Raw genomic sequence first — 12,086 nt, 5'->3', positions numbered from 1 at the left:
ACATACTTGATGGAAAGAAGTCAAGGAAATAAAGCACCAGAGCAAAAGAAGAAAAGCCTTTACAAATGTATCGTATAAAGAGCCTGGATAGAGTGCATCGTATATTTTGCCACATTCCTACTTACGGTTTATAAGATTGCAGGTAGTGACATAAGATGTCACAACTCACAAAAAAAGATGAAGTACAAGCGGCGGAGAACAAAACGCAAATGTTGTTGCTGTGAAGATGCGGGTTTCAACATGTATTGTACTCACACACACACACACACACACACACACACACCTTCTCTATCCGACGACGAACTCTTCTTTAAAGACAGAGAGCAACTATGGCAACGACGTCAGGGGAGAAAGAAATCAGATCAAAGTACCTCTGTGGTCGTTCTCGCTCTTCTTCTTCATCTTAAAAATGCAGTTCTATCGCTTTCCTTCTCTCTGAATCGTTTCTCCCCCGACATGCGTCTCTCCTGCTAATACTACTTATTCATCGGCGTAGTGACCGTCGCAGAAATTGGTGAAGTAGTCCTGCTGAGACTGTGACAGAGAGCGCAAGGGATTGAGGGGACTTTCGGGGTACTTGTCGAAGTAGTGAGTGTCACCAGGCTTTCGGTTGCGCACTGGGATCGGAGCAGGAATTTTCTTTGAGAGCACAACATTCCAGTCTACGCCGCTGAAGTATTTGTGTTTCTTAATGTCCTCTGCCCCGTTCGCAAGGTTGCCAAGTCGCTTCAACGGGTCTAAAGAGAGAAGTCCTTTGATCAGGTCACGTGCCTTAGGATCTACCCAACGAGGGAACAGAACCTTTCCCACCAGAATTTTCTCGTACGTTTTCATAGGGCTGTCATCGAAGAATGGCGGGTATCCGACCAGCATTTCATAAAGGAGGATGCCCAACGCCCACCAGTCTACCGCTTCATTGTGGCCTTTGCTCTGGATAATCTCCGGTGCTAAGTACTCTGGCGTGCCGCAAAGCGTGAAGGTTCGCTCCGTGACCCGCTTCGCAAAGCCAAAATCAGTGATTTTAATGTTGCCATCTTGATCGAGCAGGATGTTCTCAGGCTTCAGATCACGGTAGATAATCGACTTGCTGTGAAGGTACTCAAATGCTAGAATGACCTCTGCGCAATAGAACTTGGATACATCGTTGGGAAACTTGCCCGCCTTGCGCAAGTGCGAAAAGAGCTCGCCACCTACTACGTACTCGAAAAGAATATACAGACGATTTTTGTCCATGTATCCCCGTAGCATGTTCACGATGAAAGGGTGGTTGATTTCCTGGAGGATGCTCGCCTCAGCCAAGACATGGTCCACCTGCTTCATGCGGATGATTTCTTGCTTCTTCAAAATCTTCAACGCCGCATACTTTCCAGACCCTTTATGTTTCACCAAACGCACACGACCAAAGGTGCCAGTGCCGACCGTTTCTCGCATCTCCAAGTCACTCAGCTTCCATTTAGAAGCTTCCGCTTTAGTGATCATTGCGTCTGGCGAATAGCCCATTGATAAGTATGAAGGAAACGACTAAATCCGCACAGGCGTGTTCGTTTCACAGAAGAAAAAACTTCTTCTTCTGGTAAGTCTTTAAAAAAAAAGGTAGTTAAACGGTTGTAAAGAAGCACACAATATATAGGATATAAAGAAAAGAAAAAAATTTCAAACCCACGGATGTAAATCGCTGCTGTTGTTTTGTTTCTTTCCTATTATGCTTAGCGAATTCTCGCAGAGGAGGACTCAGTTAGCACCTTGACAGTCCGAAACATATCTGGGCAACGAAGACCATAAGAGAAAGACAATAAAAGATGAGGGTTAAAATGGGAAAGGTACACGCGTCGAAGCATATAAAGTCGGAGGCACGTCGTAAGCTGCGAAATCTAAAAGCCGCAAGCACACATAGTTTTCTTTTTCCCTCCTTGTGTTTGCTTAAAGATACCTGCACGAGAAAAAAGAATCTTTCAAGAACCAGGAATTTGTTTGTTTTCCAGAAGCGCTTCATTTGTGCGGGAAAAATATATGTGGTACTTCAATGTCAACGCAATACAACGTAAATGCAGACGTTTATCTTTTTATGCTCATTTGCGGATCATTTTGGTCGTTGTTGTCATTTTTATAGCAGTGCCGATTTGGCGTCGACGTTAACACAAACAGAGAAGAATATAATAAGAAAAGAGCGGTGACCGGGAGCTTCCATACACTAGAAAAACTTGGAAAAGTTAATCCCTGTTGACTGCGCTGGTGTTTTCCAGCCTTCCTCGATCTGCTGAAGCACTTCAAGGTTTCCTTTCGCGCGCTCTTTGAGTTGTCCAAGCAGATCAGGGTCATTGTTTCGCTTGCACTCTGCACCAGCACCGAACCAATCGCCGCAGAGGACGTAGTACTCCATTCGCACTTCAATTTGCGGGATTCGTGGTACGTATTGCTTTGCCTGCTGCGGCCGCTTGTACGACAGCAACGCCGCCACATACGCCTCCCCGTCGATCAGCGTTTTTTTGCTCGAGGTGACGCCGCTCATGTTGTCGATAAGATCCCATTGGCCAGTGCTCAGGTACGCGCTGAGCATGCAACGTTGATACATTTTCTCTGGAATACAAAAGTCGTTCTTCAGCCGTTGCGCAACGGAAGTACGCCCGTGCTCTAGAGCGAAGCGGATTGTGTCGGCCGCGCTAGCTTGCAAAAAGCGGCAGTCTTTGAACTCCTTCATCAGCTGCACTTGCTCCTCGATGAGCTTACTTTGCAGCAGCAGATACCGCTCCTCTACCATGGAAGGCGGGAAAGGTATCCCTCCACCAACGATGGGAGAGAAGGCTGTGGTGGCCGGCTGTGGACGCGGGCTCTGCTCCACAGCCTTTTTCGCGGACAGGATCGCCGCTTGGATGTCAACGCTCTTGCATTCTTGCAGCATTTCCCAATCAGCGTTTTCCACAGACTGCGCCAGCGCGTTGCTCAGCCGGGTCTCTTCCTGAAAGAAGCTGCGGAGATGAAAGTATACCTGAGTGCGTGGGTTTTTGTTGAAGTATTCTACCATTAGACCCTGATTTCCTTCGCACATCCCCACGTACTGCAACAGCAAGTCTCGTGAAGCCTTGTGAGTGGCCAGCGTCGCGATCACCGAAGAACCGCGCGTGCGAATCAAGTGAACCATCACCGTAAACAGAAGATCGGCGTCGGCAGAGCTCATGGCGCGCTTCAGCGCAACGTCAGCCTCGCCAATGCTGAGCAGCATGGGGATTTGTTTGCCGGGACTGGTTTCGGAGTCGAGAAGCACCAGCGCGGCAGCTCCGCAGCCAGAAATCTTTGCCTGTTGAGCCAGTTCAGCAAACCGGTTAAAGTTGCACGCCTTGAGTTTCTTGACAATCTGCTTCGCCACACCTTTCTCTTCATCTTTTCCTCGCGTGGCAACGCTGGTGAGCTTGCTCATGGCCCAGTTTATCATGATTGGTTTCATATCCGACCCGAGTGCGTCCGCAACGCAGAAAGCGACTTGATGTTCGTTGCACATCGCAAGACGTTGGAGTAAGCGCTCTTCCCCCAAGCACTTCAGCTGGCAATCGGTCAGTATCATGCCAACAGACTCGAAGCGCAAATGGTTTCGTACGCGCAAACGCTTGCCCATGCCCACAAAGGCGCCGGGATCACATACAGAACAAAACGTTCGACCAAATGCGGCGATGCGTAACAGACGTTTCTGCTGCGCCGCTTCGAACTCGAATCCTGCAGCAGCCACGCAGTCGGCCACGGCGTCCATCAGCGCGCTAGTTTGCCGCTCTAGGCTTTGCAGCATGCGCACGGCAGAGGCATTGCCGGTCATAAATTCGTCGTAGATGTTGAGCAGCATTGCAGCCGGGGCACGAGACCCGACGGAAAACACGCGTTGGACCGGCAGCGGGACCTCTTGCAGGAAATAAAGCCAATCCTTCGACAGCATCCAAACGCCGTCGCCTTCCATCAGCAGGCGAATGTCATACGGAAGGTCAGGAATGCTGTCCGTGTTGTCGGGATCGTCTGCATTCACGAGATGCGCGGTACACGTTCCGTCGTCCTCCTCCTCGGCCCCGCTGTACCGCACTTGTTGCACAACAACTACGCAATGATTCCCACACCAGGTCAGCTGTTTAAAATCTGCGGAGCTAACCTCGGTGCGGCCTAGCAGCGACACCTCAGAAAACCCGCTGCTTGTCGAATAAAGTGTCCCGTCAGCCATTAGAAAGGCCACGGCACGGTCATCAGGCGACCGGCACATTTCCAAGACTCGGCCACCCTCGATGGGAACGGCAAGTTCGGTAAACGTTGGGTTCGGTTGTCTGAAGACGCAGCGGCAGACAAAAGAGCTGGACGCTCCAGGTGAGTACGAGAGAAACACCTCTTTTTCTTGCCCTCTTTCAGTCTTTCCGCCCGACACAATCAACGCGACGGTGCCAACGTATTCACAAATGCTTAGCGGAAGTGGCAGCTCGCGAGTCAGGTAGCCTTTTGCGCGGCTCCACTCGATTAAGACAAGCTTTGCTTCGGTTGCGGTCTCGACCAAAGCAACAAGTCCATTCTCACATGAAGCGCACATAACAGGAATTGGAAGCGATACTGAGGGAGCCACAGATTTCCCGGCATAGTCGAAAAAGCGCACGTGCCCTGTATTCAAAACAACAAGTAAATGATCAGCGTAGCGATTCCACGTCATAAAAACAACACTTTCGATGGCCTTCAGCGAGATTCGTCTGCATTCTAGCAATGGCTTGCCGGCAAAGTGGAAGAGAACAACGTAATTTTCGTTTGTAGAAAAATTCGAGGCCTTCCGAGAGAAAAAAGCTGCGACACCTCCACACCCGCTGTGGGCTACCTGACTGTCATTAATATTGAGAGTCGGTGGAAATTCAACATGGCCTAATTCTGTGAAGCGCACAAACGACTTTTTTCCTAGCGATATCCACGATCCAAGTCGCTTCGTCTGCAAAAAATTTCTTTGGTGAGGCATTTCAGAGTCAGGATTTGTATGGGGAATAAATAATTAAACGCTTCTTTTCGCGAACTGTACAGCTGCATATATTATATTATTTTTTTAACATATCAAAGCGAATTATTTCGAGAAGCCAAATATGATGGAGAGCAGATATAAATCATTAATAGAGTTTAAAAACGTAAAAGAGAAAGGAAAAGATAAGAAAAAGTGAAGGGAGAGTGTTCTTTTTTTTTAAGTGGCACAATAGCAGGTGTTATTTATCGCATTTATCATGTGCTGTTTTCTACGCGGGAAAAAAAAGATATTTATTTTCTGCAGCATCCATTTCGCTCTTAGAAATCGATGAGTAGAAGAAGTGCTCAAAAGATTGAAATATCAGAACTACATTTTTAAAACAATTTGTCGCACACATATTAATGAGCGAATTACTATTATTATTAATGTGCTTCAATTCATATGAGTTTTTTTTAACTTTGTTGGTTGTTTATTTTTAAATATATATATTTATATATATATATATATATATATATATATATGCAACTTTGATTCCAGTAAGAAAAAAAAGATGTTATTCACATATGTGCTAGTATACATTACAAAAAATCGGCGGTGTCGAACACAGTTCTGGTCATTCCACAAACAGAAAAAACTGTTAACTCAAACTTATCGGCGCATTTAGTTCCGCAGCAGTAAGGGAGAATAAAAAGACACTCGTTGGGATGAACAGGAAGAGAAATACTGTGCACACTCATGGCACTTCGTTCTAGGGCGGTGCTAAAGTGTGGAGTGGAAATGGTCACCACATCTGCTGAGTCACCTATCCACCCAAATGCACCAATAGGAAAAGGTGGATCTTGACTCGGCAACTGTGCAAGAGCTACGACACAATATGTGTTGCACTCCTGTGTACCATTCGTGAGGCATACAATTTTGTCAGACAGGCGTTTAGCACTCACAGTTGTGTTCCACTCGCCAAGCAGCCTCGAAGATAGCATTGTCTCGGGAAGAGAAGTCACTTTCACGTCTTCGACAGCGGAAAATAGAACTGTGAGAGATGCTTTTATCTGTGACCCAATTACAAGTTGCAGTTTTTCACGCGGCAATAAATTAAAAAATACGGAACCCCCGTTACAGCTAAATTCATCTGATTTGAACAACGCGTTTCTGTCGCATACATCGTAGCGGCGTGTTTGCGTTCCATAACCTAGTTCAATGTATTTGTAAAAGAGACACTTTAACTTATTCGATGGGTCGACAATTCTAGAGGGACGTAAAGAAATCATAACTCCACTCTCACTATTACCTTCGTTTTCAATGTAAAACGCCGAATTGTTGGCAAACAAAGTGGAGCTCGTCGTCACAGCGCTGAGAGCCGAAAGTTCTTTCGTCGTTTTGTGCTCCGATGCTGCATCTTCGTATGCCCACATTATGAGATATACCTGCCCAAACACAACTGCAAAATCCTCGAGTGTCATCCAAACAACCAATCTGCCGTTAATTTGGGTTGATTTGAATGTGTCGTCTTCAAATGCGTTTTTGACAGGCTTCTTTGGAAAGGGAGTGGCAATTTGGAGAAGATAGGCATAGTGCAAGCCATTTTTTCGACAAACGTCTGCCTTCAAAACGGTGTAAGGGAGGTTGCATGAAATTCCATCGCTCTCGCACGCTTGCGCTTCTCTTTGTGAACGAGGAATCAAACAGGCGACTAATTTCTGTCCGTTCTCGCTAAGCGTACGCAATAATTCGAACGTGACTGATGAATTAAACGCACGCATCGTTAAATTAATTTCGAAACTTGTCCCACCAGTAAGCATTTCAATATAATCGCAGAACGATAACTCCTCAAGATATTTGTAGCCACCAATCGCCTTGGCAATTGCTTTCTCTAGTAAAGCGCCATAAAATGGATAGCAGCACGAACTCACGCCTACTAAAAAACAACTGTCCTCTGACTTAAGGCATGGTAATGTATCGTCGACAATTACCTCGGCAACGGCGCCGTCTATGAAGAGTCGAAAAACGTAAAGACCCGCTTGCTGAAAACCTCTTAATAACAACGGCTTTGTAAGTGCGTCGTAAAAGCGCAAGGCATTAAATCCTGCACACAGATACGTGTTGTTGTAAAAATCGGATTCCGAAAATCCAAGCTCTTCTTGGTTTTGCAGGTCACTTTGGCAATCGCTGATCTCGCAATAAGAACTCCATCGAATTGTTTCGATATTGGCTAGCGGATGATTAAAATTTTCAACGGTGAACGAAGAATCGCAAAAAAGCGATTTGCATGATTTGACAAATTCGTCGATAACGGATCGAGCTGAGTGTGACTTGAACTGCAATTGGGATGTAGAGCCAAATCTACATCTTTCTTGACAAAGCTGCCACCGATTAACCCGCGAAGATTCGTTTCGCACGCTCACCACATTCGAGGAGCGCAAAGAATCTGCGTTTAGACGATTCAAATTCACAATTAATTGGATCTCGTCGATTTTGGGGGAAGGAATGCACGTGTCATCTAAATTAATTTCAACAATTCCTGGGTTACTCATGCACAGCTGCCGAAGTGCAGTTGCGCAAGCGGCATCCAATTTATTCTGCCGCAAGCTAAGCTTCGAGACACAAGAATGAAGAAGACATTCTTTGAGTGATTTAACATCTTCCGTAGTTAAAGACGCTCCATCCAAAACCAGTTCCTCAACGTCCGGTCGTTCCTCAATAAACTGAAAAAGACAGCGAAAATGTTTTCGAGGCAAATAGATTCTGCTTACATCTATTTTTTGTGCGCCAGACTGCAGAAGCTCTTCAAATTGATGAAGTGGATGTTCATTTAGACTAGTACAGATTTCTAAATACTTATTTAACGCCGTGCAAGACATGTGCACACTCGTCAGTTCGATTCTGGGCAAATCCTACTGCAAAGTAACAGGTATATATACGCCTGTAATTATGTTTGTATCTGAGTGGAAAAAGAGGTGCAATAATACCTTCTTTGTTTAAAAGCGACTACGTATGTATATATACATGTATTTTAAAAAGTTGGAGAAGAGTAGAACGATGAAAGAAACATTTTTTAAGCAAAAGACCACCATTATTCGGTGCTCAGGCGTATGCAGAATTCGTATGTCTTCAGAAGCCACCAAGAGAAAAAAAAGAGAGCAAAGTCATCCTTTTTAACTTCTCCCATGTAGCCATTAAGCGTAAAAGCAGCGTGTCATTTTTAAAAAGGAAATGGCAACATTAATATCTTTTTTAATTGCTTATTGAATGCATTTGGCACACAAGTCGCACGGTTACGCGCATACACGACACTGTCATGCAATCAAAAGATACTAGCAGCCGATTCAGCTGCGGCGAGAGCAATTCGTTCTTTGTGACTTCGCACCGCACCAGCATCTATGTTTCTCATACCCTGATGACACTGAGTCTTTTTCTACGTGTTTTGTAATGGCAACCGCCATTACATCAACAGCAGCGAAAGCACTTACCTTGTCTCAATTATCTGCAAACCTTTGATGCAATGAACATCATCGTACCTTCGGTAACGGTCGTAACGATGTAGTGTTTCCGCCTAGCGCCTTCAGCTTCTGATGGAGAAAGACAAGGATAACCAGCGGTACTACAGTCCACTGTCCTCTTCACTCGCCCCTCCTCACCTAGACACCCCCTCCCACGCTCAAACTGAAGGTAGTCGCGCAGAGGTAAAACTTTGTGGCTGACGGGTACAAAAAGCCTCTGCATCGATACGTTTGGCACAACGCACTGGCGTTATCTTCCTCGCTTTGACGTTTTTCTATAATGCCCCTTTCCCCCTCCACCACAAACTCTCCCACTTCCCCCTCTCCTTCCACCAGAAAAGAGACGACACCTTCTGACGCTGGCCTTTAACGTATGCATCTCAACGGTGTCGCCTGAGCCTCTGAATGCGACTCTGGAGAGCATCGAACCTGCACGACAAAGGCTAGAACTATTTGGTACAGCACCCCTATGGCCGCAACCGTTTGTATTGCCCCGACTAGCAGATCCTCCGACAACCATCCTTGAGCAGCGCAGTCGAGAACCGTGAACCCGAGGCGCATCCACGAAATCAGCACTGCCGTTGCCAACCCAACACCGGAGCCCACATTTGGGGCTCTCCTTGTACTCACCCGCCCGGTACAGAGAAAAGGATTCTGAAGAGAGAAAACGCAAAGGCCAAGCCGCTTACTAAAGAGAGGAAGAAAGAAGAAAGAGTAGAAGCAACCGTTTGGAAAACAAAAAGGTGCTGGCGTCGTTGTCAGCGTCACGATCGCCGAAAGCTTTGCGACAGAGTGAAAGGGTCCGCTTCTGTCATTAAAATAGCTTCTACAGTTCAACAATTATTGTTACACTAGAGATGATAATCACAAGAAAAACCTCTTGAAAAGGAAAAACACCAGGTGAACGCTTGGAATTGCACTTCGAACAGGATCTGCTGACGGGTTCAACACACTAGTTTTTATTAAAGACGATATTCCTCTCTCAAGATCCTCTGACTATGCAAAAAAGAAAAAATGGAGATTTGGCTCGTAAGATGCAAGAGGAGAAAAGAGACAGCCTCCTGAAAGCAGAGGGAAAAGCGTTTGGTTTACGAAACCACTGCATTTTTTCAAAAGAATTGAGTAGCGAGTAGTTGTGGACAATTTCAGGCTGAAGAGAGAGAAAAAAAATCGGAAAGATAGAGGTAAGGGTAGACGATGACCAATTCTTCCATTCGCATCAGCGTTCTAGTCTGTTGCAGCAATTCGGCAAATACTAAAAGCAAGCGAACTCACGAGGGAGATTAACAGAATTAGCTTCACCAATTTTTTTGGAGCTTGCGAATAGAATGACCTAGCCTGAAGAATTATTCATCCTACCTCTCTCTTTTCCCCTTTTTCTTTTATTCTCCTTTTCAACTGCTAGAATTCAGCAGTTCTTCCATCTTTTAGTTTTTCCCACCCGCCCGACCCTGAACTCCCCGCTCACCCAGCGGGGAACCGTAAGGCGCGCTACCCACTTCGTAGAGTCTGTTGAATATTTTGTTTTCTTTGCATGTATTTAACTACTGATATTTACAGTGTGTTGTAAAACCAAGAAAGATAAATTTATGTAATTCTCATGTAAAGGTTTGACCTGTTGGTAGGTGATGATTTGTAGGGTGTAGGCTATTCTTCACCCTTATTAGACCTACTACAATAACTTTCTTTTCGTTCCAGAAATTGAGTATGTACCGTTGTGACCAGTTTGGTACCTGGCAGCAAATGAGAGGAGAAACACTTTCAACATTGCGATGTATTGAAAGCGTGCAGTATTCATGCCTCCATTAACGCCGACTGTCACACTCCTCTGGTTCCCCGGGCAGAACGATGACATTGACGGTCGTAGGTCAACAACCGTCACTCTCCTGTGCTTGGCACCCTCTGGGGTGGCGATGAGGTTTTGAAGCCGGGAAACAGAGAAGGCAGCAAGGAGAAGCACATATGCGATTGCGGCATCTGCTAGGTGAGGGAAATAAGGCATGCTGGTTGCGAAAGCAACCGTTGTCACGGCACAGCCTCTCACCTGCAGAATCCTAGACGCGCATTGCGGTGGTATGGTAGTTCAGGCTTCTTGGGTATTCCAACGCTGGCAACACACACACAGCACTTCAGCGTATCAGGCTTTGTCCGATGCATTTAAATAGCATTGCAAGGTGCGAATAACTGACGTAGCATAGGACCTCCGATGCGCCATACTGGGTGGGATGGAAACGATGTTGTCTAGGAGGTTTCCTCGACAAGTAGTTCGACCACAGAACCCGCCGAACCTCTTGAGAGCAAAGAGGAATGGTGATGCCAGGTGTGGCAGAGCAGCCGCTATCCGGCATCTAACTGGGTCTGTTTTACACTTTCAGTGCTCTATAAGTCGCTTTAGGTTGAGTCAAGTACGCTCCTTGAACGTACGCTGGCAAGTTTCCGAATCGAAAGGAGAGAGAGCAGACGGAGTCAATGGCGCAGTGCCAGTACCAACTGATGATCTTTCGGACGTCACCACGGAGGTCTCTGCTTCTGTTGACTGGATACGCAATGAATGGATTTGCTCTGCACAGAATGCCATTTAGGTGTGGCTTAAAAGTCAAGAAAACACCTCAAATAGAGAGCGAACGGTCTTCGGTCACCACGGCCTTCCGCCAATTTTGTCCAAAAAGCTCCTTTGTTCCCCTATGATGCAGGCCATCTCAACAGGGTGTCAGGGTCCAGTACCCATTAAGTGTGGAAGCTCAAAGCCGATAGCTTGTTTTTGCGTCCGGTTGCGGGCTCATTTGTGCGACGGACAGGTCTGGGTCCTGCAAATGCGGGGGAGACTTGCAGCAGGTCACCCGTTAGATACGGCTCACGAAAACGTGTGACTACGGGCTACTAAAACCGTACGATGGATCGCTGAAGTTAAAAAACTTGTGTGGTGATCGCGAAAGCATATCCGGTTCCAAGTTATCTTCCAATCCTACACCCGGCGTTTTTCTTTTCAACAACTATTTGTAGGGATTCTCATCTTCAACGTAGCAGCAATTGTAGTGCTTTAATAGCTTTTGTACGGACAGAAACGGTTCCTTTCGCTTGGCTGTAAAGCCTTCAGCGATCGAGACGCCGGCAATGGTACAACCACCTTTTGTTTTACAAACCGTTTCTTCTACTTCCCGCTCTTTCCCTCTCTCCAGTAACAGCTTTGGGATTCACGTTTTCTTCTCCATCTGTTTATACAACTCCTCAGCTGTTGTGGTTTTTGTTTTCGTTTCCCCCCCCCCCCACCGTCCCCCGGAGGCTCCCGTCAGAACCTGGCAGGAGGCTTTTTATTGGAGGTTGCGAATACAATGACCTAGCCTGGGAATTATGCATCCAATCTCTCTCCATTTTCCTTTTCTTCTCTTTCTCGGCGGCTGGCGGTTGGCCATTGTTAATTTGGGGCGGTTTTCCCACCCGCCCGCCCGGCGGGGGGCGGTCTACCCACCTCTCGGGATCTGTGGGGCAGTTTGTTGGTATAGAAACCGGGATTTAATTGCTGGTAACTGCAGTGCGGTGTAAAGCAGAGAAAGATAGGTTTTTGTTACTCTGGTGTGTGTTTTTCCCGCTTTTTCTGGCGGGTGGTAATTCGTAGGGGGGGG

At 46.5% G+C, this 12,086-nt stretch overlaps 3 protein-coding genes across 3 annotated transcripts; all 3 read right to left on the bottom strand.

The window, feature by feature from the left end:
- Positions 1–480: 480 nt before the first annotated feature.
- Positions 481–1,479, bottom strand: ABB37_06196 (protein kinase A catalytic subunit; the record flags this gene model as incomplete). Its single annotated transcript, XM_015804461.1, has 1 exon — positions 481–1,479. The coding sequence occupies one exon, from the start codon at positions 1,477–1,479 to the stop codon at positions 481–483; it is 999 nt and encodes a 332-aa protein (XP_015657035.1).
- A 712-nt stretch (positions 1,480–2,191) lies between these two features.
- Positions 2,192–4,198, bottom strand: ABB37_06195 (putative vacuolar protein sorting complex subunit; the record flags this gene model as incomplete). Its single annotated transcript, XM_015804460.1, has 1 exon — positions 2,192–4,198. The coding sequence occupies one exon, from the start codon at positions 4,196–4,198 to the stop codon at positions 2,192–2,194; it is 2,007 nt and encodes a 668-aa protein (XP_015657034.1).
- A 1,346-nt stretch (positions 4,199–5,544) lies between these two features.
- On the bottom strand, positions 5,545–7,824 carry ABB37_06194 (putative calpain-like cysteine peptidase; the record flags this gene model as incomplete). The annotated part of the gene is made up of 1 exon (XM_015804459.1): positions 5,545–7,824. The coding sequence occupies one exon, from the start codon at positions 7,822–7,824 to the stop codon at positions 5,545–5,547; it is 2,280 nt and encodes a 759-aa protein (XP_015657033.1).
- Between the last annotated feature and the right edge of the window lie 4,262 nt (positions 7,825–12,086).

The sequence above is a fragment of the Leptomonas pyrrhocoris genome, assembly GCF_001293395.1.
Source record: "Leptomonas pyrrhocoris isolate H10 chromosome Unknown, whole genome shotgun sequence".
Classification (NCBI taxonomy): domain Eukaryota; phylum Euglenozoa; class Kinetoplastea; order Trypanosomatida; family Trypanosomatidae; genus Leptomonas; species Leptomonas pyrrhocoris.
This window is presented reverse-complemented; position numbering and strand designations above follow the sequence as displayed.